This window comes from Zalophus californianus, chromosome 7, assembly GCF_009762305.2.
Source record: "Zalophus californianus isolate mZalCal1 chromosome 7, mZalCal1.pri.v2, whole genome shotgun sequence".
Taxonomy (NCBI): domain Eukaryota; kingdom Metazoa; phylum Chordata; class Mammalia; order Carnivora; family Otariidae; genus Zalophus; species Zalophus californianus.
Window position 1 is genome coordinate 26,732,669 of NC_045601.1, and position 26,063 is coordinate 26,758,731.

At 38.1% G+C, this 26,063-nt stretch overlaps 1 protein-coding gene across 4 annotated transcripts in view; it reads left to right on the forward strand.

Moving 5' to 3' along the window:
- NHSL1 (NHS like 1) overlaps positions 1-26,063 on the forward strand; it is a 127,456-nt gene that overhangs the window by 87,600 nt on the left and 13,793 nt on the right. For 3 of the 4 annotated variants that reach the window (XM_027602864.2, XM_027602867.2, XM_027602866.2), the window contains exons 4-5: positions 18,235-18,427; positions 22,666-22,797. In XM_027602864.2, the coding sequence (XP_027458665.1) occupies positions 18,235-18,427; positions 22,666-22,797 (325 nt within the window). The remainder of the gene's footprint in view (positions 1-18,234; positions 18,428-22,665; positions 22,798-26,063) is intronic. The other variant, XM_027602865.2, reaches the window with a different exon arrangement.

The following is a 26,063-nucleotide window of genomic DNA, read 5'->3' on the forward strand; positions in this document are numbered from 1 at the left end:
GGCTTAGGAGTAGTGGAAGAGCCTTTGCTGGTGTGTGTGCTGGGAGGGTGAACTGTTTCAGGGGCTCCCTGAAAACCCCGTCTGGGTTACAGGCTCAGTCACAATGTCTGGACTCTCGGCCTTCCTATATTTGGACCCTCATAAAAGCACAGAGCTGCTTTCAAATCTTACCTTCCTTTACTGCCATATATCCTTGGGTAAAAGTGTTTTTGAAATCCTTAGAATATACTGTTAGTGATATTTAAAGGGAACTTTTTTTTCTTAAATATATAGAACCAAGTTGAAGTATGTTCAAAATTTTTTCAATTATCAGGCCTGAATGTCTTCTCAATGTAAGAAATTTTTTCAGAATAAAATGAATATCAAATTATATAATGTATTAACTATGGATGATTATATATTTTTTAATTTTTTTATTTTTATGTTAATCACCATACATTACATCATTAGTTTTTTGATGTAGTGTTCCATGATTCATTGTTTGTGCATGGATGATTATATTTTAATTAAACATCAACTAACAAACTATTCCGTCATGTTAACGAACTAACTTCCTTCCGTCCCTCCCGCCCTTGCATCTCTTTCTCAGTTAGGCTACATCATTCAGTGTTGCATTCACTTCTGTAATTTCTTGGTTCCATGGAGCATCAAAAAAATGACTTGCCTCTCACTGTTGCACATCCCACTTGATGGTCTTGGAGCACATTCTCCATCTTTTTGTTTATTCATAGCTATTGGATTAATTACAGTGTTCTCCACCAGACCATATGCTTTTTTTTTTTTTAATTAACTACATATAAGTCAACAAGACCTAGTACTGCTTTCAGTGACAAAAGCCCTGAAATTGGTGTGGAAATTAACTTTTATAGGTCATTATGCTTTTTCTACCACTTCCTATGGGTCCTTCACCCCACCTAGTGCTGAAGTATCTTCCAGTCAAGGAGAAGGATTCATTTGTGTGCACCCCACACAGTGCTTAGTGCGTGATGGGCTATGGAGCTGGCTCATTCTTCAACAGTTATTTCCAGAACAATTACTAAGTACATACCCTGAATCAGGAGTCTTTATTAAGAATCTCTGTGACCCTCCCCTCACTGCTCACCGTATCATGATGATGCACTGATGTCTCCATGCGGCGCGGCCATCATTGGTAATCATTTGGACGTATTCCATTATCCCTCCTCAATGTGTTCCTAAACAGAACTACTTTAAGCACAGACTTGTAAATTCATTTTCAAGTTAAGTATTTATTATGCAGGTCCTGTGTGCCAGGGACTATTCTGGGTGCTGAAGACGTAACAGTGAAGCAAACAGAAGAAATCCTTGCCCTTGATAGTGGTTGATCTGACAATGAGACATGAGTAAATAAGCAGTGATGCTATATTAGAAAGTGATACGCACTCTGGAGGAAAATAAAGCAGAATGAGAGAGGGGGGAGGTTGACATTTTAAATTAAAAGGGCAGGCCTTCCTGAGCAAAGAGGTGATTGGGATTAAAAGAGTGAGCCAGGCAGCAAATCTTGGAGAACATTCCATGAAGTAGAGTAGCCGGTGCAATAAATGTTTCTTAAGAATATATGCCATATACCCAGAAATTGCAAAATACGATGATTAATAAGGTATCTGTATGTGCCTCAAGGAAATTACAGCTCTCTGGTAGGGAGAACTAGCCAGAATAAAAAGGGTTTTCCATATTACCTGCTACAATAAGTGTTTGTCATAGAGTAACATGTGAAAGTGAAATTCTTCTCGTTTGGGCATTCAGGAAGTGGGGAAGGGCTGGGGAGAGGGTAAGATATGTAAGAAGGAGAGTCACAGGGCTGTTGCAATGGGCAAGACATACCAAGGACTAGACCAAAAGAATGGCTGTGTCAGTGGTGAGAAAAGGAGAATCTAAGAGATGAAATTCAGAGCGGGTGGCATCCTGGGAGTGAGGAGACGAATTTCACGTCTTAGCTCTGCCACTTGTTGGGTTTCTTTGGATGTATCACTTGGGCCTTCCAGGCACTCATTTCCGTATCTAGAAAGTGGGGATTGGAGTAAGATTACTCTCTCAGATCTTTTTGAAAGTCTGCTCATTCATTCATTGACTCCAGATATTTACGCAGCATCTCCAACAAACCAAGCATCATCATAGGTTCTGCAGACCTATCAAGTGAAAAAGACAAAGTCCCTTTTATCAGAGGGAAAACAAGAGTAAACAAATAAATATAACACAAAGTGGTGATACATGTTATGAAGAAAAATGAAACATTAGTAAGGAGGGTTTTAGAGTGACAGGGCTACTATTTTTAGATTGAGTGTTCAAGAAGGGCTCTCTGAGGGTGTCATTAGAGCAGACCTCAGAATGAAGTGTAGGAACACTGCATGTGACTGTCTTTGGGAAGAGCATTCTGGGAAGAAGAGCGAGTAAGTTCAAAGGCCTGGAGACGGTAATAAGGTTATCCTGTGGGGGAAGTAGCCAGAACCACCGGAGTGGCTGGATTGGGCATGGTGAGGACCTTGGACTTGTTGTTCCTGGGTGAGATGGGGAGGCCCTGGAGGAACTGAGGTGGAAAGTAGCATGATCTGATTTACTATTTAATGCAACATGGCTACTGGATGGAGACAGGACCGTGGAGAGTTGACGATGGAAGTAGAGTGACAAGTCACTAGGCCATTGCAGTAATCCTGGCAAAGATACAGACGATGTGGGCTGGGACCAGGGTGGCAGTGGTAGAGAGTCTAGCTTTATTTTATTTATTTATTTTTAAAGATTTTATTTATTCATTTGACAGAGAGAGAGAGAAAGACAGAGCACAAACGGGGGAGAGGCAGGGGGAGAGGCAGTGGGAGAGGGAGAAGCACACTCCCCACTGAGCAGGAAGCCCGACTTGGGACTGGATCCCAGGACCCTGAGATCATGACTTGAGCCAAAGGCAGATGCCTAACCAGATGAGCCACCCAGGTACTGCAATTCTAGCTTTATTTTAAAAGTGAATCCTTCAGCCCAACAGTACATTAAAAGGATTATTCACCGCGACCAAGTGGGATTTATTCCTGGGCTGCAAGGTTGGTTCAGCATCCGCAAATAATTAATGTGATACAATACCTTAATAAAAGAAAGAACAAGAACCATGTGATCCTCTCAATAGATGAAGAAAAAGCATTTGACAAAGTACAGCATCCTTTCTTGATCAAAACTCTTCAGAGTGTAGGGTTAGAGGGTACATACCTCAATATCATAAAAGCCATCTATGAAAAACCCATAGCCAATATCATTCTCAGTGGGGAAAAACTGAGAGCTTTTCCCCTAAGGTCAGGAACATGGCAGGGATGTCCACTATCACCACTGCTATTCAACATAGTACTAGAAGTCCTAGCCACAGCAATCAGACAACAAAAAGAAATAAAAGGCATCTGAACCAGCAAAGAAGAAGTCAAACTCTCTCTCTTTGCAGATGATATGATACTGTATGTGGAAAACCCAAAAGACTCCACCCCGAAACTGCTAGAACTCACACAGGAATTCACTAAAGTGGCAGGATATGAAATCAATGCACAGAAATCAGTGGCATTCCTATATGCCAACAACAAGACAGAAGAAAGAGAAATTAAGGAGTCAATCCCATTTACAATTGCACCCAAAACCATAAGATACCTAGGAATAAATCTAACCAAAGAGGCAAAGAGTCTGTACTCAGAAAACTCTAGAATACTCATGAAAGAAATGGAGAAGACACAAAAAAAAGGAAAAACGTTCCATGCTCATGGATTGGAAGAACAACTATTGTGAAAATGTCTATGCTACCTAGAGCAATCTACACATTTAATGCAATCCCTATCAAAATAACCATCAACTTTTCTCAGAAAAGTGGAACAAATAATCCTAAAATCTGTATGGAGCCAGAAAAGACCCAGAATAGCCAGAGGAATGTTGAAAAAGGAAAGCAAAGCTGGTGGCATCACAATTCCGGACTCCAAGCTCTATTACAAAGCTGTCATCATCAAGACAGTATGGTACTGGCACAAAAACAGACACATAGATCAATGGAACAGAGAGCCCAGAAATGGACCCTCCACTCTATGGTCAACTCATCTGTGACAAAGCAGGAAAGAATGTCCAATGGCAAAAAGACAGTCTCTTCAACAAATGGTGTTGGGAAAATTGGACAGCCACATGCAGAAGAATGAAACTGGACCATTTCCTTACACCAAACACAAAAATAGACCCAAAATGGATGAAAGACTTAAATGTGAGACAGGAATCCATCAAAATCCTAGAGGAGAACACAGGCAGCAACCTCTTCGACCTCTGCCACAGCAACTTTTTCCTAGAAACATCACCAAAGGCAAGGGAAGCAAGGGCAAAAATGAACTATTGGGACTTCATCAAGATAAAAAGCTTTTGCACAGCAAAGGAAACAGTCAACAAAACCAAAAGACAACCAACAGAATGGGAGAAGATACTTGCAAATGACATATTGGATAAAGGGCTAGTGTCCAAAATCTATAAAGAACTTATCAAACTCCACCCAAAGAACAACTAATCCAATCGAGAAATGGGCAGAAGACATGAACAGACATTTCTTCAAAGAAGACATCCAGATGACCAACAGACACATGAAAAAGTGCTCAACATCACTCCTCATCAGGGAAATCCAAATCAAAACCTCAGTGAGATACCACCTCACACCAGTCAGAATGGCTGAAATTAACAAGTCAGGAAACAACAGATGTTGGCGAGGATGCGGAGAAAGGGGAACCCTCCTACACTGTTGGTGGGAATGCAAGCTGATGCAGCCACTCTGGAAAACAGTATGGAGGTTCCTCAAAAAGTTGAAAATAGAGCTACCCTATGACCCAGCAATTGCACTACTGGGTATTTACCCCAAAGATACAAATGTAGTGATCTGAAGGGCACCTGCACCCCACTGTTTATAGCAGCAACATCCATAATAGCCAAACTATGGAAAGAGCCTAGATGTCCATCAACAGATGAATGGATAAAGGAGATGTGGTGTGTGACACATACACTGGAATATTATGCAGCCATCAGAAAACCCCAAAATCTTGCCATTTGCAACAACGTAGATGGAACTACAGGGTATTATGCTAAGTGAAATAAGTCAATCAGAGAAAGACAAGTATCATATGAGGAATTTGAGAAACAAGACAGAGGACCATAGGGGAAGGGAGAAAAAAAATGAAATAAGATGAAACCAGAGAGGGAGACAAACCATAAGAGACTCTTAATCTCAGGAAACAAACTGAGGGTTGCTGGAGTGGGGTTGGGGTGGCTGGGTGATAGACATTGGGGAGGGTATGTGCTGTGGTGAGCGCTGTGAATTGTGTAAGACTGATGAATCACAGATCTGTACCTCTGCAACAAATAATACATTATATATATTTAAAAAAAAAAAAAAAAAAGAAGATAGGGGGCGCCTGGGTGGCTCAGTTGGTTAAGCGACTGCCTTCGGCTCAGGTCATGATCCTGGAGTCCCGCGATCGAATCCCACATCGGGCTCCCTGCTCAGCAGGGAATCTACTTCTCCCTCTGACCCTCTTCCCTCTCATGCTCTCTATCTCTCATTCTCTCTCTCTCTCAAAAAAAAAAAAAAAATCTTAAAAAAAAAATAAAAAAAGAAGGTAGTAGGAAGGGAAAAATGAAGGGGGGAATCAGAGCGGGAGGCGAACCATGAGAGACTATGGACTCTGAGAAACAAACTGAGGATTTTAGAGGGAAAGGGGATGGGGGATGGGTTAGCCCAGTGATGCGTATTAAGGAGGGCACATATTGCATGGAGCACTGGGTGTTAATATGCAAACAATGAATCATGGAACACTACATCAAAAACTAATGATGTAATGTATGGTGACTAACATAACATAATAAAATTTTTTTTAAAAAGTGGATCCTACAGGGCGCCTGGGTGGCTCAGTTGGTTAAGCGACTGCCTTCGGCTCAGGTCATGATCCTGGAGTCCTGGGATCGAGTCCCGCATCGGGCTCCCTGCTCAGTGGGGAGTCGGCTTCTCCCTCTGACCCTCCCCCCCTCATGCTCTCTCTCTCTATCTCAATCTCTCTCTCAAATAAATAAATAAAATCTTTAAAAAAATTTAAAAAAAAAGTGGATCCTACAGAGTTTGCTGAAGTTGTAAGAAAAGAGTCAAGGATAATTTCATTTACTGTCTTTCCAGCTTGATCCCTCTGGAGTCCCATTTTTTCCTTCCGTCCTTCTTTTCTCCCTTCCTTCTTTCCTTTCTTGAATCCCATTTCAAAAATTATTGGACCCCCATGAGAAATTCTGTTCCACTGACCCTACCCTCTTCCTGTCATCAGTCATCCTTCCCCAGCTTAGATTACATGGCCCACAGTTATATTCACTTCTTTGCACACACTTTCAACTCTGCTGGCCCCTCTCGCCTCCTGCCAGCTTCCTAGAGAAATCCGCCCCCCCCGCCCTTGAATGCAGCTCTATCCCTGCTCTGCACTAAAGCCTGGCTAGCTAAACAAGGCTAGAAAAAAATACTAGGTTATATTAGCTGATTGTACTATAAATGCCTGACCTCAAACCTAAAGTGGCAGCAGTCCTACCATATTAGCTCATCAATTCATTCTTCCACTCTACCAAATTGTATTTCACGCCTTCTTCTCAAATCTCCAAATACCATGTTTTCTGCTTTACTCTCAGATATTTACTGTCTTTGATATTTCCTGCACTGGGTGGTGGCAGGGGGGTGGGCAATCCAAAGTTACATCCTTTCACAACCAAACCTATTGAACTGCTTGCATCTGTTCTTCCACCTACTACCCTTTCCTGCCATTGCAATGGGTCAATAGTCCTTGCTTCTTTCTGCCCTGTTGCATCCCAAGCGCCTAGGTTTGGGCTTGGCATGTAGTGAGGACTCAGTATTTTTTCAATGGACTGATTAAAGCCAGATTCTCAAGGACTTCATACTTGAAGTTTACCCCTCTCTTTTACCTAATCAATTTTCTCTCTTTATTGCATCATAACCATCATTATTTGAATATACTGTATTTTCTTTCATCTTGAAGAAACTCTCCTTTGACCTTTTATCCCCCTCCAAATTCTGCCACATTTTTCAGTTCTTCTTTATAATAGAACTTCTCCAACGAACTGTCTAGACTTGCTGTCAACACTGTCTTTTCTCACAATCTCCTTTGAACCCCCTCCAAATAAACATTTATCCCCAGCATGCTACTGAAGTTACTCTTGTTAAGTCTAATCATCATGTCTACGTTGCCAGATCTAATAGTTAGTTCTCAGCCCTCCTCTGATTCAAACTCTCAACAGCCTTTAACATAGTTTACTGTTCTTTTCTTCTGTACTTGGCTTTCATGAGACCACACACTTCTGGTTTTCCTCATTGCTCGCTAGCCATTGCTTCTCAGTCATTTGTTGGGTGCTCTTTTCCCATGTATCTAAACCTTGGTGTAATTCTGCTCCTCTGAAACAGGCTCACTCCTTTGGGTGATTTCATTGAGTCCCATGGCCTTAAGTTCCATGCACTGAAGTTTTCTGAATTTCTGTCACTAGTCCAGACTCGTGCATTTCTCTGCTTACTATCCATTTCCACTTAAATGTCTTATGGGTATCTCAAACTTAACCAAATCCTAGTATGTGATTCTCCCAACCCTACCTGCTCCTCTCATAGTTTTCCCCACCTCAGTAAGCCATAACTCCATTCTACTAGATGTTTAAGTCAGAAATGTTGGGAACATTCTTGATTCTTTTATTCTCACACCTTCAGTAAATTATACAGGATTATCAATTATTGAACCACTACTAAGACCTCACATCTGATGTTATGTAATGATTAAGCCCAGGGCATGTTTCTGAGAGTGGGTGGTAGGGGCATGTTGGAGGTGAGCTTGTGAAGGGCAAGGGCAGGGGAGAGATGGATCAGCTCCGGAGTTACTGAGTCCACCAAGAGTGTTAACGGGTAGTAGTGGAGGGAGACTGAGGTGGGATCACGGGCCAGGGGGGGCATGTTAAGTGAAGGAGTTAGCTTTTACTGTATAGTTCATAGGAAGTCACTAACATTTTTTAAGCAGAGGACTCTATGATTATGTACTTATAACAAAGTTATATATACCATCTTTTGTTAGATGAAAGTAGATAATACTGAAACTGATTTTCTAATTTATGTAATGTATCAAATCTAACACTAGAACTTCTAGCAAGGGCGTATTTTAACAGACTGATTTCTGTTTTTAAAAATAGAGAAATTTTATAAAAAATTCACACCAGATTGACCCAAAAAAAGTAAACTGTTAGGTAATAGATGGGTTTACTGATCTTATTGTGGCAGTCATTTTGCAGTCTACACATAAAGCAAATTATCACATTATACACCTTAAACTTACACAATGTTATATGTTGATTATATCTTGATAAAGCTGGGTAGAAAAATGAAGCCCATATAAAAAAAAAATGGACCAAATTTTAAAAATCACAAAGCTCAGATGGTTTCATAGAGAGGGTTCTACTAAAGCTTTAGTAAATCCAATGCTTGAGGGGCGCCTGGGTGGCTCAGTTGGTTGAGCGACTGCCTTCGGCTCGGGTCATGGTCCCGGAGTCCTGGGATCGAGTCCCGCATCGAGGTCCCTGCTCAGCGGGGAGCCTGCTTCTCCCTCTGACCCTCTCCCCTCTCATGTACTCTCTTTCATTCTCGCTCTCTCAAATAGATAAATCTTAAAAAAAAAAAAAAAAGAAAAATCCAATGCTTGAAACTTTCCCAGAGCAAAGAAAAAGGATATGGTATGAATTTTTTTTTTTAAATGAATTAGCTTAACCCTGAGGCCAAGCCTGACAAAGATTACACAAAGCAGAAAATCAACTGGCCAGTCTCATTCATGAATATTATCATTAGAAGTCATAAGTAGGATGTTAAGAAACATAATCTAACAGCTCATTACAAGACAAATACTAAAAAATCAACCTGAATTTATCCCAATAATAATGCAAGGGAATTCAGTTTCAGTTAATCTAATCACACAGTAATCATATTAATAGATTTGAAGAGAAAAATCAGGTCAAAGCCATAGATATTGACAAGTTATTTGATACAATTCAATAGCCATTCTTGATAAAAAAAAAAACACAAAAAAACATGATATAGGAACAGGTAGATACTCATAACTTAAAATGTATCTCCTTTGTCAGCAAATCCAACATGATTTTTAATGAGCCATTCTTGTTAGATAAGGCATAAGACAGCACATTCACTATCACTATTATTGCACTGTATGGGAAAAACCAGCCAGAACGATTAGAAAAGCTGTAGAATAAGAGGCTCAAAAGTAGGGAAGACTGAGATGATATTATCATTCTTGGTGACTCCAGGAAGATAAAAAATTAAAACTGCTATCAATATTAGAATTCAGTGACAGAGTAAGGTATGAAATTTATGTATGAAAATAAATAATTTTCATATCTACAAAAGCAAGTTACAAGATGTAGTAGAAAAAATCTTAAGTTCTGCTAGCAGACAAAGAAGGGATAAATTCATAAGTGTAACATCTATGTGAAAAAAATTTAAATACTATGGAAGAGAACACAAGATTTGAATAAATTAAAAGACACTATGATCTTAGAGGACTCAGTATCAAAAAACTGTCTTTCTGTCCAAGTTAATTTATAAAAATAACACAATACCAATAAGAAGTTGAATAGTTTAGTTTTGGTTTGGTCTAGAGTTAATTTGGGGGATGGAAAGAGGAGGGAGAGAACCAGAGAGGCTGAATCTAAGGGTAAAAGCTGGGAAAGCTGTAACACCGAGGAGCACTAAGGAAGGAGAATTGGCCTCACCAGGTATTAAAAAGAGTCAAGAATTACTCAGTGTGGAACCTGAGTATACAGACCAGTGGGACAGAATGTTGACTATAAAGTAGACTTAAATCTTTATGGGATTCCATATATGACCAAGTTGGCATTTGAAATCAGGTGGGAGTCCAGTAACTGTAAAAGGGGCTCCGAGCCAGCAGTTTATGATTTCCGTGTTAAGACCAAGACCCTTAAGTGCAATTCTTAAAAGTCACTCTAAAGGTTGGGATTATTTTAGGTACAGAGTGTGTAGAGGTCAAATGTGAGGGAAAATTCTGGGGAAACACTTTACTTTGTATTTCCTTGGTAAGCAGTGTGGGGTGGAGTATGGTGAGGAGAAAAGTGGACTATGTAAAATTTAACAAGTGCTTGGGCTACAAAGGCTCTGACATTGAAAGAACCATATAGAGTGAAAAGCATCTAATTTGCATTCAATGCTATGAAGCATCTCTTAGGTGCCTAGGATAGAAGCACTCTCCTAAAATGAGAGTTGCTAATAAGGTAAAGGTTAAAAGCCTAAATTAGAACAAAGAACCTAGGGGACATCTCCTTCTGGGTGTTTATTCTAGAGAATTATTCTATAATAATTATCCTAATGCAAAACAGTTACTAAGTAGGACTCCTGTTTCTGGTATAAGGAGTGGTGTTTTGCTAATGATATCTACACGTATCTCTCAAAGTGTAACAAGAAAAATAATTAAAATATTTCCAGCGATATATAAACCTGCTGCATGAAAAGTGCTGTCTGCAAAGGGTTTTAGAAATCTCACAAAATACCTTCCCCTGCCCCAACTGTGAAATCAGAGAGTAAGTGATTGCTTTAGTACACTTCTAGTCTTGACGGTTTTTTTCTTTCAGTTTTCAGTGCGTAGCAGTACTACCAAACAGGTTTTCAGGTATTTGAAGGAAGTTCAGTTATAGATGCCAAAACATTTCCTTTGAGTTGATAGGGCATTTCTTCAACTGCCGTTGTTGGAGGTTATATTTGATGATAAGTCACTGAATCCGGGAAACATTCATAGAGGCCCCATTGTCTCAGCACAATGGATGTCAGTCATGGGTTACTCAATCTCTTGTGGAAAATTAACCCCCAAACACATAAATTAGACTGGGATTACGGCAATAAAAGGTTGGCTTTAATGGTATTGATAGAACCCCAAATTTCCCATCTCCTGTTATTCTTGGAACTGGCATCTCAGGTTCTTTCTCAGTCCTCATCGATGAGGGATATTTAAATCAAAGGAGGACTTTGAAGAAGACAGAAGGACAGGAGGCTTGCTCTGTAACTGCACACATTGGAGTCTTCCATCACATGATGCTTGAGAACACCAGTTTGGGGCAGCTTTTCTACTTGTTGAAGCTTCTCTCCATGAGCTTCAGTTTCCACATTATAAAGAGTTATAAGCCCCGTGTTCTCGTTTGCTCAGGACAGCCCTGGTTTACAGCTGCTATCCTGTGTAATTATTCAGAGCACCCCCTTTCACTTTCAAAGGAGTTCTGGTTTCGATACACGGCTTACCTTATCTACCTTGGAGAGGGATGCAGTGAGGTTGAAGTGAATTAATGTTAATGAAATTCTTCGTATGGTGCCTGGCACACAGAATATGCTCAAGTAATGATTAGTACAGTATTATTAAACTGCTTGGTTTTTCAAACCAGACTTTAAAGAAAATGACTCCCTGGATAGTGAAATTTGGCCACTCTCCCCGTCATGCTATATCTCTTATTCCACCCACATAGAATTTCCTGCCTAAAGCAATGAATTTGAGAGGTTTCAGCAACTGCTAAAAAACTTGTGGTGGTTGTGTCTTCCTAGGTTATCACCAAGTAGAGCTACTAGCAGTCATGCTAGTACTAACTTTACAATAATGGTAGAACACTTTAGAACATTTTCCAAACTTGTTCACACATTATATCTCCTTTTCCATGGGAACTCCTAGGAAAGAGGTATTTTCATAATCATTACTATCATTTTTAAAGATCTGAAATCTGAGACTCAGGATTAATGAAATTACTTTCCTAAGAGCCCATGGCTAGAGTGCATCAGGGAGGAGGTGAATGCAGGGCCTCTCACTTTATCCTCCATTTTATTTTCCTTGGCGCAATGTTGGTGAAACAAAAGAGCAAGATTACTAAATTAACCAACTTCCTTCTCATTATGCCTGCTATTGTCATTTTTCATTCCACCATTGACTTGTCTGGTATTCATTCATTCATGATTTTTGGATTTTTGGCTTTTTTAAAAACCATTTAAGTGCTACTTGGTCTCAATATATACACATAGTGCCTGGCCTTTGGTGGTATATGGTCTAGAAAACACTTATGATGCCTCTCAATGCATTCATTTGTATTGGGTCTCTGTGTGAGTAATTTCAGGGCACAGTGGGAACACAGAGTGCTCTACAATTTGGGACACCTTGTTACTCTGTATCTTGCAAGCAAGAATGAGAAGATTGGGGATTGTCATTTTTTTCAGGCCTTCAATGCATTCAAACCAGTGAGGGTGTCTCTAGTAACTTGTCCCAGTTTCTCTTGTTGTAAACATCCCATTACACTGGAATAAGGCTCTATTCATATCTGCCTTCCCCTTTAAATGGGGACACAGCATTCCTGTCTTGTTGATATTTCTGTCATCTCCCAATATGGAATCAAGCACCAGCATGCAGAAAAGTTTAGGAGCCAGAGACTAGGCTTAATGCTCTCTGTAAGTCTATTTAGTACTTAATGCGGCCATGAGAGGTAGCTGGGATTGTGTGCATGTCACAGAGGAAGAAACTGTATTTTGGAGATTATATCATTTGCTTCAGATCACATAGTTTTAAAATACTGAAACTGAAATCTCTCTGTTTTAAAGCAGTGTTATTGACATAATTTACATAATATAAATACACATATTTAAATTATACAATTTAATAAGTTTTGACATATGTTTACACATATGAGCCCATCACCACAGTCATGACAGTGAACACCTTCACTATCCTTAAAAGTGAGCCAGAATTCAAATCCAGATCTGTGACTCCAGAGCTCCTGTTTTCCCTCCAACAATGAGTATGTGGGGGAATTGAGCCTTAGCTACATACAGCCTTCTCCTCCTCACCTCTCTGTTTTGGGAGTTCTAAATTGTTGAGATAACAGAAAGAACATCTTTTACAACCCAATTATCCATCAATAAAAGAGTGAATAAATAAATACGGTATTGGACTGGAATGTATGCCCATAAAATGAATGAATTTCAGGCTCAACAAAAACAGTGTGTGTCTTAGAAACATAAGAACACAACAGAGAGAATGAAACCATTTTTATAAAAGTCAAAGCAAATATAAACATGTAATTTACACATAGTTGTACACACATAACAAAAAGTAAGGGAATGAATATTGCACAGCTCGGGAGAGTGGTTATCTTGGGGGTTGCAAGGAGGAGCATGGAGGTAGATGCAGTTATTGGTAATATTTTATGTAAGTTATGGGTTGGGTAGTATTCATAATGTTATGTTATATACTTTGTATATATCATTTATGAAAATTAAAAGATTAAAAACAAATACTGCGTCATTTTAAACATTTATGTTCTAATTTAAGTATTTTCTGTTATTTTAAGGGAAAGATGACTTAAAGCAAGAGTTTAAATCCACAGTATTTTAAATTCAATATGTAGTATTGATAAAGGGGCTAACTTTGTGGTAAATGGACTAATACACTGATGGGAAGAAAAGGAACAAAGTTATTTAATAATGTGGATATGGTCACCACTACCTGGCCATCATGGAGTTGCTGGATGAACCATGAACTGTGCTTTTGTATGGATCCATTTCTACCATCCCTGCTTTTTTGGTTGTTGCTGGGTCCAGAGGGGGAAAGAGAAATAGGAGAGAACAGAATTAAGTCAGGATCTTTTGTGTCTGAATACACTGAAGGTAGAAGCATATAGCCAAAAAAGACTGCAGAAGTTTTGACACCTTCAAAAACCATCTAAAATCTTGAAAACCAAAAGTAAAGAGAGATGTAATTCTGGGAAGAAGAACACCAAAGACTGAGTAAGTGTCCTGCAAAAGGGAGTGGAATATATGTTGACATCCTCTTAAATATTGCTCTATATAGTTTCATCTGTTCTGTATTTTTATGTAATAATTGCTAAATGAGTGCTAAATTTAGCTCTGGTTATAATTCCAGTTTCTAATTTCTAAGAGCATAGCAGATTAAAAAAAAAAAAAAAAAAGCCTGGGCTAGTCTATGATTCACAGTTAAGCCCACTTTTTGATAACTTGGCCAACTGCCAAAGAGACCATATTTCAGGCTCCACTGTCCATCTGGTGGGAGCTTGTCTGGTTTCCAGACAGGACCTAGTCTCTGAAATGCAGGTCTACAGCATCCAAAATCTACAAAACAACTGCTGGTGTGGCCAGTGACTTCCTTTTCTAAATGAAGTATTTTGGAGCAAGTAATTGTGGTTTCTTGTTTCATTTGTGTCTCTCCATTCCTTCCAGGACTAAGGGATGGGGTGCCGATGAACATTACTGACCAATAGACAGGTCTAAAAACTGCACTTAAGTTCTGAAAGCAAGGCAACTTTAAACTCAGTGTTTAAAAAAACAGTTCGCTCCATATTGAGGGAGTCCGTTAATATGAAGCATTGTGAAGCTATTTGAGTTACTCTCTTTTGAACACAGGGAGCTTGAGTTGCTCAAAACCTACAGCTAGTAAATGACAGAGCCAGGGTGCTGATACTTGGTGTTTTACTCCAGGTCATAGTGCTCCTTCCATTACACCACACTTCGGGCTTTTATAGATTTTCAAAAGGTTTGTTCTTGAATAAGAGATATAAATGGAGATTTTTATCTTTGGATCAGACAACCTAGTAATTGATTGCAAATATTGCCAAGTTGTTACTTTACACTGTTTAACAGCAGAAACTCTGAGGTCAAGTCTGGGTTCTAATCCCGGCTGTCCACTGTGTACTTCCCAAAAGTAAACTTACTTTACTCCATTTCCTTATTTATAAAATGAGGCTAAAGCTATAAAGATAAAAATGAGGTACCAATTTCTTTAAAGTCTGTAACCCAGAGCGAGGCATATAGCAATCAGTTACTAAATGGTGACCCTTTTTTAGCCAAAATTTTGCAGGAGTTCTCCATGCAATTCTGATTTAAAGCTTCATGGAACTTATGTTCTCATGGGAGAGATAAACAAGATAAATAACTAAAATATATGTATATAAGTGATATTTACTAAAGAGAAAAAACGGAGAGGGGAGAAACAAAATACTGGGGAGGAGTTAAAATTTTAGGGATGCTGAGCAGGTGAGATCTCAACAAGAAAGGGACTCTTGAGTACACACCGAAGAAAAATAAGGTGTGGGTGTCTAAGGGAAGAGCATGTCAGCCAATGGGAGCAGCAATGGCAAAGGTCCTGTGGCAGGAGTGTGCATGATATGTACAAGAAAGTGTATGGAAAGGGTAGTGTGGCTGGAGTAGAATAAGGGATAGAATAGTAGGAGTTTAGGTAAGAGATAGCAGTGGGCCATTGGCAGATCACATAGGGCCTTGTAGGTCATAGTAAGGATGTTGGAGGCATTGAGCAGAGGAGCAACATGATCTGACTTAAATTTTAAGATAGTCCCTCTGGCCTCTGAGAAATAGACTGTTGGAGTGGGAGGGTAGTCAACATAGACAGAAGCATGGAGACTAGTTAAGAGGCTAACATAATAATCCCCAGGAGCATTACAATATCCGTCTTACTGGAGTATTTATGATGTGTTGTGCCGTTGAGATGCAGGAGGTTTATCCTGTGCCCATTGCTGTGTTTATAAATACTAGGAGGGATAGGAGTCAGATCGTTCTGGAAGTCATTACTGTCCGGGTTTTAATTTTTCTGGCAAAAAGACTAAAATGCAGTACTGTTTCATTGTGATAAGTTATCAATCCTGACACTATCAGCCAACTAAAAGCAAAGTAGGTTACTAGGGCTGATGAGCACCATTGAGATGCACACAAACTGTGAAACAGTGCTTCATTCACCTTCTCCCTTGGCAGACGTCACATGGAAAAGGGAGCCCTCTCTGCAGGATGTCACCCTGCTATTTTATTCTCCATCAAGCTGCAGCTTTACTTTTCTTGCTGTTAAACCTCTTTTGTTAGCATGTGCTTCCCATGGCCTTCAAAGCTTGTGCCATATTTCAAGATGATCTGAAAAATTATTTCTCTGTGTACATCAGAAAATTGGAGTAACCGAGTTTACTAGGTTGAGATCAATCTTCAATGTCATGAAATTCTTATATAAAATTAGTTTTTATTTACTTGTGTGTGTGTGTGTGTGTCTCCATCTTAGGGGTAGAGAATATATAAGTCAAATTTTAAAAAGTGTTACAAGTGCAGAAAGGCTGGAAATTATTTATTTATATCACTATGGCTTAGCTGCTGCTGCTGACCCCAAAATTCCCTTGATTGTCTTTCAAGGATCTGTAGGAGTTGTACCCATTTTCCCAGAGGTGGATCAAACATGAATGGATATGGTGTAATTTAGTATCATAATCAGAAGTCAGTAACATATGCTCATCATAAGTTGAGTGTATTTATTTGTCAGTTTAATTACAAACATTATTTCATTTTCCTTTGGTGGGAAAGAAACTAGAATATCATTTTACATGTTTTATATATCAATATAAAGTAAAAAATAGAGATGTTTAATTATGATTTATTTTATATCATTTATTTCCACAACACCTTTATTATTGGTAATGTTTTTGCAATAAAAGAAAAAATTGGGTACCTGTCAATTCATGATTTTGCTTTCCTAAAGTCACATTTTATTACCATTACCTTCATTTCCATAATATTTGTCATAGACATTTTCATCAGTATCATCTCAGAGGTCTTAAGAGTAGCTCTTTTGGAGGTTCAGGAGGTAAATGGATAATCCCCATTTTACAGCAAAGGAAACTTTAGGGTTCAGGAGCAGCCTGGAGGTCACTTGACTTGCAGGTATAAAGTGAATAGACTCTGGTCTTTGGATTCTTAGTCTAGACCCTGTCCCCAACACCAAACCATTTTTGTTGGTTCTTCTTTAGTCTTTTTTAAATTTGTGGAGGGCTGGTAGTTGTAGAATAAAAGCAGGTATTTTGCAGTAAGATGAATCCAATAGTAATAAACAGTGATGACAGTGTTCTTCTAAGTGATTGAAATTTCTAACTGGTGCATTTCTGTAAATTTCTTACCAGTGTCCTCTTAGAAACTTGCATTAAATCCAGAAAGGTATCAATGCCTGCTTTTTAGAGATAGATGAATCCTCACAAACATAACATCGAATGAAAGAAGTAAGTTACCAAAGAGAATGTACACCATCATTCCCATTGGTCAAATACAGGCAAACAAAGCTATGGTTTTAGAAGTCAGCCACACAGTTACCCTGTGTGGTTTGGGGAGGGGAGTGTTGAACTGACTTGGGTGCTGGTGACACAGGTACTCCCTTGGAAAGGTTCATTGACTGTTTATTCTTAAGTAAAACTCTTTTAAATTTCTTACTTCCATAGGTGGAAGTTAGTCAAAATGCTTTCAACTCGAAGAGCTGTTCTTAGACATTTATTGTATGTTATAAACTGCCATTTCCCAACAAAAGCCAATTACCCTTATTTGGTCATCATTGTTGTTTGTGAGCACATTGCATTTCTTTTGGGTTCTTGGAGCTGCTTTGCCAAGAATCAGCTGCCCAGCAGCCACAGTGAAGTCCATCAGAAAGCGCTTGCCAAAACAACCTTCTTGCTTATGCTTTTTAAGATGGTATGGGAAGAAAGATACTGAAGAAGGGCTCCCCAGTTAGGATGTTAATCTGTATCAAAACAGACCCTGCCAGTTCTGATAAGGGTCAAAGAGCTTCAGTCAGCTTCTTAGAATTTAACAATTTCACACTGATTTTTTTCATATAAATGGTTTCAGAAGAGCACACATATTTGAGCAACAATAGCTTCATCATTTCAGAAGTGTTCCTTGAGGTCGGTGCCTAAAAGATAAGATTGAGGCTAGAAATTACTGTGAGCAAATAAAATTTTAATAAAAATGGAAACCAATGGCCACAGCCATGATGTTTCTCTAGGCTTCTCGTGGTAAACTAAATCCATAAGCTTTCTGACCACAATAAATAGAGGAAAAGCAGGAAGAACTGAAAAGATGTTGTGGGTCAGCAAAACCTTTTGCAGTCCTTGTGGTTTAGAGACTAAGGCCACTGTGTGAATCATATATATAACCGGTCATGCTCAAGATGAGTTTCCTTGCAAACCATTGCTTCTTTCTTAAATGTTACCTTTTTTTGTTTGTTTGTGTGCTTTAAATCAGTTTAAAAAATTTTTTAAATAAGTGTATTTTTAAATGTTTCTTCCAGCTGTTTACATCTTCTTCCTTTTTTTCCTCAGTGTTCTATTTCTTCATCAGAAGAAGAAAGATTTATTTCTATCAGGAGACCTAAAACGCCAACCTCAAGTGACTTCTCTGACCTTAATACTCAAACAAATTGGACCAAGTCACTTCCCTTGCCAACACCAGAAGAGAAGATGCGACAGCAAGCCCAAACAGTCCAGGCTGATGTGGTTCCCATTAACATAACTGGTATGCTTTGCTTTGCAGATAGCTTTCTAAACATACTTGGGATAATGACTTTGGCTTTTGTTTGTTATATGCTTTTAGCTCCTCATTTATACATCAAAGGTAAAAAGCTGTATTCTGGCTTCCTGCTCTTTGTTTAGTGAAAGGAATATTAAAACTTATAAGTGTGGATATGAAATATTTTTTGCTTGTTAGAGCACTGTGTTACCAAAGGTTGATATCATGGAATTCATCAAAAGTATGTGGGGTTTTTTTTCCACTGAATTACTTAAAATTTCTAATTTTAAATATTCTGTTTGAGAACATCTTCTAAACGTGGTCGTATGTATGAAAACAATGACATGTTTCCCTTCTAAAGGGCTATTTTATGTAGTATATATGGAAGTGAAGAAATAAACAGTTTTGTGATATTTCTAAATGATAGATTTTCCTACCTTTTTGTCTTCTCAAGTAGAAAAGGGAAAAATGGCTTAAAATAAGAATATCAAGTGAATTAACAATAAAAATTTATAAAAATATCATTTTAAAGTCAATAGGATGGTAAAATTATATTTTGATCCCCATAAATTTGAATTCTACAATTCAAATAAAAATCAGTTCCTTCTGAATATAAAGTTTTTAGACTATGTTATATTAAGTTGGATTATGAATATTGCCAAACATGAAATTCAAGTCCTTTTAGAATATTATGCTCAGATTTTAATCATCTGTGATATTTAAGGGGATGAACAACAAGATACATAGAGCTCAAAGGCAATATTTCACAAACTTAGAGGAGTTGTTAAAAGATGAAAAGTCAAAATTTTCTTGCTGTATTAGTTCCAGAGCTCACAAAGAAGATAGGTCAGTGGTTTGGGGGGTGTACCAGGTATAAAATAGATGTGTTAAGAGTTAACATTGGACAGGGTGTCCAAGAAAAACAGATTATTAATAATCATCATTGATAATAAGTCCATACAAAGCATGGCCTATAGGGCCAGAACCTGAACAGAACCAGGTGACCAATAAGGATGAATTTCCATAAAAAATTAGGATGGAAACCCACAGCACCCTTGCTATACTTCTAAAGCTACCACTTTTGACTGCTGTTAGAAAGGTTTGTACATATTGAGAGTTATTGAAGATTTTTTAAAAACTTTACAGATGTTTAAAAATTCCATTTAGAATAAAAATGACATCTCTTTTGAATCCTAGAGAAATTTAGTAAATAAGTGCATGAATTATTTTAAATTCCATGTACATTTTCCCATACTTACTGTACTTAAGCCTAAAAGAATAGCATAGTATTTTATTCCATTTTCTTTGCAAATAACATTGTTGATCTTTCCAAATGTGATTCTCAGGCACCTAGGTCATATCTTTTTAAGCTCATTTTTGTAAGTAGCTGTGTTTCAGAATAAAGTGTGTTTATTGCTTGATGGAATATGTGGACACATACTTTCTGTAAGAAAATGCATTACATTATTTGATTGATTAAATGTAGCAGAAACATAATTACATTATATATGATTAAATATCTCAGAAGTAGTATTATAAGTTAAGAAGATTGTGCTATGAAATACGACAGTCCTTAATGGAATTAGGATAAATACATTATCCTGAGATTAGGAAATTTAAAACAGAGTAACTATAGCTTCAGAAATAAAGAATTATTTGCAATGAAATGCATTGTAACGACAGTAGACAATGCCATTTCTTCGAGCTGTAATTCTCTCCTGTTGATGACTTAAGTGGATATGAATTACATAGAGTTTAAAAGGAGTCCTTCAGATACCACATAGGAAAGGTGAATGACAGTAAAGAAGCGAGCAATATGAGTTATGTCAAAAGCAAATTATTTTTGAGTGATTAACATTTTCCGAAATGTAATAATTAAATATAATACCTAATTACATATTTATTGATTTATCTTCTGGATCCATGTGTTCACATGCATACACATATATTTCATAAAGAGATGATTTTTCTAATATTCTGATATAAAGAAGCATTATATTTAAATTTTTCACTTTTAGCAATTAACATAGGTTATATAGCTTCCTGCTCTTTAAATGTTATATTTCTGAAGCCCTAGAAAACTTTTGAGACTAAAATGTAGCTTTCCATAGGGAATTGTCATATGTTCATTTATTTGGATGAACATCGACCCTCTAGTTTGATTTTTCAGTCAGGTTCAGCAGGGAGAAGAAATGTCGATAAATACACTATCCAGAGTAAAGCTGGCCAGGTATAGAGGTAGAACATTAGCACAATGAGCTGCCAGCCTGAAAATAATTTAATCCCTTTAGTCAGAGTCCTGTAGGGGTTCATCATGTTCTAGGGATTCTTCATGTTTCAAATGAAATGTATATATGTGTAGGTTTCATATTCTGCCATGTGGGATAACAAGTCTTCTACCTGGAAGATACAGTGGGTAAAGATGTTTCAACAGTTTTGACAAACTGGCTTTGTACTAATGTCTGAATTAGCTAAGTTTATTTCTAAGTAGTAACCATGACTAAGGCTGTTTTTCAATGAAAGGGAGTGATTCATTTCCTCTCAACAGGTATTTATTAAATGCCTACTTTGTGTCAGGCGTCAAACTGAGCGACGCAGGTGGTGCTAAGATATGTGAGTCATGGTACCTACCCTCCAGAAATGTTTAGTCCACCAGGAGGGACAGACCTTTTGGGTCATGATGCAAGATGGAGAGTTTGGTGCCTTTAACGGCGTATGTCTTAGATGTCCATTCTCATGGTTGGTTTCTTAATTTCCTTGGAGTTTGGGTGGTTTATCTTTTGTTTTTTTAGGAAGCAAAACTAGAGAGTAGATGTGACTATCAATGTTTTGTCTGTTCTTAATGCCTTGATACAAGGAAATTGTCTTCCTCTGCCACAGGAACTAATGGACCATTGAAGTCAGGACTTGCCCCTTACAAGCACCATATATGCTATTGCGCATGATGATGCGTTTATCACAGCGATGGCACCTTCTGGTGTCTTACTGTCTTCTCTCAATCGTTTCTGGTTTTCTCCATTAGGAACAAAGTTGCAAGCATTTTCAAAGTTGCCAGCATTTATTTTTGTTGCTTTGTAGGTGAAATGTGTTTTGATCATTCAGATTTTTTAATCTGTATAGATTAGATAAGTTTCTATTTACAATTCATTCCTATTTAAATAGAGGATACACTCTTTACAACATACCCACTTTGAATGTATGTCAATATTGCTGAAAAGAGTGAATGTTTTATACTTTTTTTTTACAACATAAAAATGATGGAAGTATATAATTTGTGTACATATATATTTTTAAAATCTCTTTTTGAGGAGAATAACCATTTAACAAAGACAGTGCTCTAAAACTTTATTTATTTAAATTGGCAAATAATGTAAAGCAGACCAATCAGTAACTGATACTGTGTCATTTTATGGTTTACCATTGGTGTGTTAATCACACAAGCTCAGAATGTAGAGATTAAAAAAAAGTCCTGTGGATGTGGCATTCTAGGTTTGATTGCAAAATTACTGGAAATGTCTGAATTAAGATCAATTGTAAAAGGTGATTATGAAATGGAGAGAAAGCAATTCAGCTTTAACAACAGCGTGCTACTGGGTCTCATTGTGGTAAAAGTACTTTATCATTATAAGGCTTTTTATTGGTCATGATAGTTGTATCTCACACCATAGCAATTACCAAATTGTCATTACCAATGTCCAAATTGTCACCTTCCCTGACTGAAAGAAAAAGCTCTTCATCCAAGAATCCTTGATTAAGTTGTTTGTATCATCACAGAGGACAAGACATAATATTGCTTTCTAGAGATAACCAAATGAACCCAATATGCCCATTGCCGTCTCATGTACGCTAATGTAAAGAGTGATTTCGGTGACCAGAGGGCCTATGTAAAACACTTCCAAAATGACCCATTTTTTAAATAACACAGAATCATTCTTCAAGTGTGTTATTAACAGATTTGCACTTGTTACCCCAGCATGTTTGCAAATGAGATCAAGGTATTTCCTTTGGAAGGACACACACCTGGAAATGAAAAAAAAAAGTAGCCTTATGATGATAATCTGCTTTCCTTCCTTTTTTTTTTTTCTTTTTTTTTTGTCCTTCAGCATTCATTCATCATCATATGACTGGCTAACATAATTATTAATACCTTCTTACCATTTTGCAACAAGCTTCTGGAAGAAAGTGCATGGTGTCGGCTTGCTTGAAAATAACATTGCTTTGCTTGTTCTACTACTCTATATTAGGGGAGAATTTCGATCGCCAGGCCAGCCTTCGGCGGTCTCTAATTTACACAGACACTCTGGTAAGACGACCGAAGAAAGTCAAAAGGAGAAAGACTATTACAGGAATCCCTGACAACATACAGAAGGAGCTAGGTATGGCTCATCAGAACTGTATTCTGTTGCCCCTCATTACTGCTCAGCATTACAACGCTAACCTCATCCTGGTGCTTATGAGATCAATACATTCTGATAGCCGTTTGGTGTCCCCAGAGCAACAGCTTCTCTCCTGAGTGAGGCACAGGGTGCAAGTCTTAACATCCTGTGCAGACGATTTGTTGAATTTTGGTAACAGGAAGAGCTTATATGAAAACTGTTAAGTGGGATGTTGGAAATGTATGGTAATGTCCTCATCTCTGTGAACCTTGCATATTGGGTATTTCCACAATAAAATTCACCTTTCATTTAGATCTAAAGTGTTCATAAAACTGAAAACTCATCCTAGGACTTCAAATTATGAATACAGACTTCACTAGTCATACTGACAGTGTTGGTGGCATTTTGTCATCAAAGAGACAGCAGTGTGGGATAATTAGTAAATTCCGGGATACTAGGAAATAGTCATTTGTGTTGGATAGTGTCTTAATGGAACTTCCAATGAAACAATGTCAGTAGGTTTCTGGTCAGTACTTTTCAGCCTGTGATAAAAACAGCAAAAAAAGACACCCCACTTTTGGTGGGGGTGCTGGTGGAGAGGGTTATTTACTTCATAATTCACTTACCTGAATTATTTCTGCTTATCTTTATAAATGCTTTGGATAATCCTTTCTTTGTACATTCAGTTCCTCTCTCTGGTTTTTAATGGGCCCATCGGGAATGTCTACAGAGGCAGCTGAGCATATCAGTCAGGGGCAGGCACTCTGATGCCAGGCTGCGTGGATTTGAACCCTAGCTCTGCCACTTACTCTCTGGGTGGCCTCAAGCTGGTTACTTTACCTCTCTGAGTCTACTTCCTCATTCAGATAATGTGGTTGGTGGTGCTAACAGAGCATATCTCATAGAGTTGTTTGAGGACTTAATGAATTTATACAGGTGAAGCACTTGGTGCCAGGTACTATATGTTTACTCTATGTTAACATAATAGCGGCTTTTACAATTACTGCAGAGAACTTAATAATACCTGTTATGAAATTTGCCTCTTTGTCTTCAGCCAGCCTATGGAGGGATTTCCTTGTAGTTGCTTTCACCTGATGTTTTTACTTTTATTTACTCTTGAAGGTTATAGTCTAGAAATGCAGAATAATTATTTCTGAACATGCCCAGGAGCCTTTGAGTGAAAATGGGATTACCCTTGCTATGGTGATGTATCTGTTACAGCACTTTGAGGTGGCATTGCGGCTTCCGAGTGCTACAGATGTTGTTCCCATGTGTTTTTTCCCCAGTACCCCTGCTTAAATGCCTTGTATTAGGGATGGAAGGCTCATTCTTCTTTCCCTGGTATTCCCTCTTTTACTGCCTTCCGGTTCTACAGTATGTATGCTCCGCCTTGCAGAGTGAAGCCACAGTGGGACAAGAATAGCAATGCTCTGCTTTTGCTCTAGGTAGTTCCAGTGACCCCGATGACATACAGGTGCCTGTCTTATTTCGTAACGCAGGGTTTTATCACATACAAGACTTACACAAGACTGCATCCACAGGATTTATGAAATCTGTCTTTGGTTCGTGCCCCTGCATCTGCTTCCAGATCTGGGCCAGCCCTCCTGGATCTCATTCTTTCAGACTCTTTTATTATTTTTTTTTTTCCTTTAGGTGACAGCTAACTAATGTGAGAAACTAGTACATACTCTTATGTTCAGTAGATGCTTAATGGGCTAATTTCTTACAGCACTCAGGTAATGTTTATATTTTAACTGATCTTGTAGGGGACATTCTTTAACCTGAAGGAATGACTTTAAAGACAGATCCTTTGTAAGATAACAAGGTTGATATTTTGAGGTAGTCTACATTTCAGTGGCTGTACATCAAAATAGGTGAGTTTTGGATGGCTTTGTACAAAGAGTATAAGAATAGTTTGGACCAGGTAAAGATATATATACACACAAGTATTCAGCATGAATTCTCTCTCTGTATGTCTCCCCCCCCCCCACTCTATATATGTATATATGTATATGATTTCTAGAACCTCAGAAATAAGAACTTTTATCACTTTTATTACTAAACCAACCAGTATGGAGCCAATAACTTGGTTGCCTCTTTGACCTTGCTAGAATGATCTGATCAGCTAGGTAAATCATGTCTTCTATAATTTTATTTTTAAACTAAATGATTAAGTCCCTGGGGCCCATGTTCATTTCTCTTTTGCATGTAATATAGAAACACCAGTAATGCTGGAGGAAAGAAAATAGCTTTCCCACATCATTGCATTGTGATTGCCAAACAGGAGACGGTTGATGTCATTTCATAGTCAGTGACATGTCCTGGATCCTAGCTGGTGGTCAACTGAGACAGTTGCATCTAAGTTAGAGCTACTTAAAAAAAAAAAAGAAAGAAAAAGACAAATAACAATGTAGTTTTATACGTAGGCTAGTTGGGAGGATTGATAGAGTAAGGGAAAATAACATTTAAATACAGTAACATTTAGCAGAAAATTTGGATCATACTTTTTTTTCATTTTATGACTTCTGGTTGATCTTCCCCTTTCTCCCCAATATTTTGTACTTACAGGGTATCTGGTGTTTCAGAGTTTTGTACTACCTAACTAATGAGTCTCAAAAACAGACAGTCTTTTCCTTAAAAAAAAATTAGTCTTTTCTAGATATGAAACGTAGGGAATTTGTCAAACAGATTAGATAAAAAGAGAAATGATTATCTGAAAAAAAGACATTCACTAGGAAAGATACTTGCTATTCACGAGACCTTGAGAAAGTTGATTGTGCTTAATTCTATGTGGTTTTCACTTCAAAATCCATATAGTGGACTCTAGAGGTGAGCCACTTTATAATGCTAAGTCAAGGTATGATATTTATTGTTTCAAGCAGTTTATGGCTTATAATTTGTTGCCTTCCATTTAAATGAACCAGACAAAATTTCTGATTTTTTTCTTTACTCTTATTATCTTAAATGTACATAGAAACATATTTGAACAACCCACCACGAGTTTTCATCTTCTAGGATCAGGATCATTTTGTTGTTACATAATTATATTTGGCTACTGAATAGTTTGGATACTCCTGGAACAATAGCTCTTCCCCAAGCAGAAAAAAATTTCATTGAAAGGAATTCCCCTCTTGGGGCACCTGGATGGCTCAGTCGGTGAAGCATCTGCCTTTGGCTCTGGTCATTATCACAGGGTCCCTGGATCAAGGCCCCCGTGGCGGGCTCCCTGCTCAGTGAGGAGTCTGGTTCTCCCTCTCCCCCTGGCT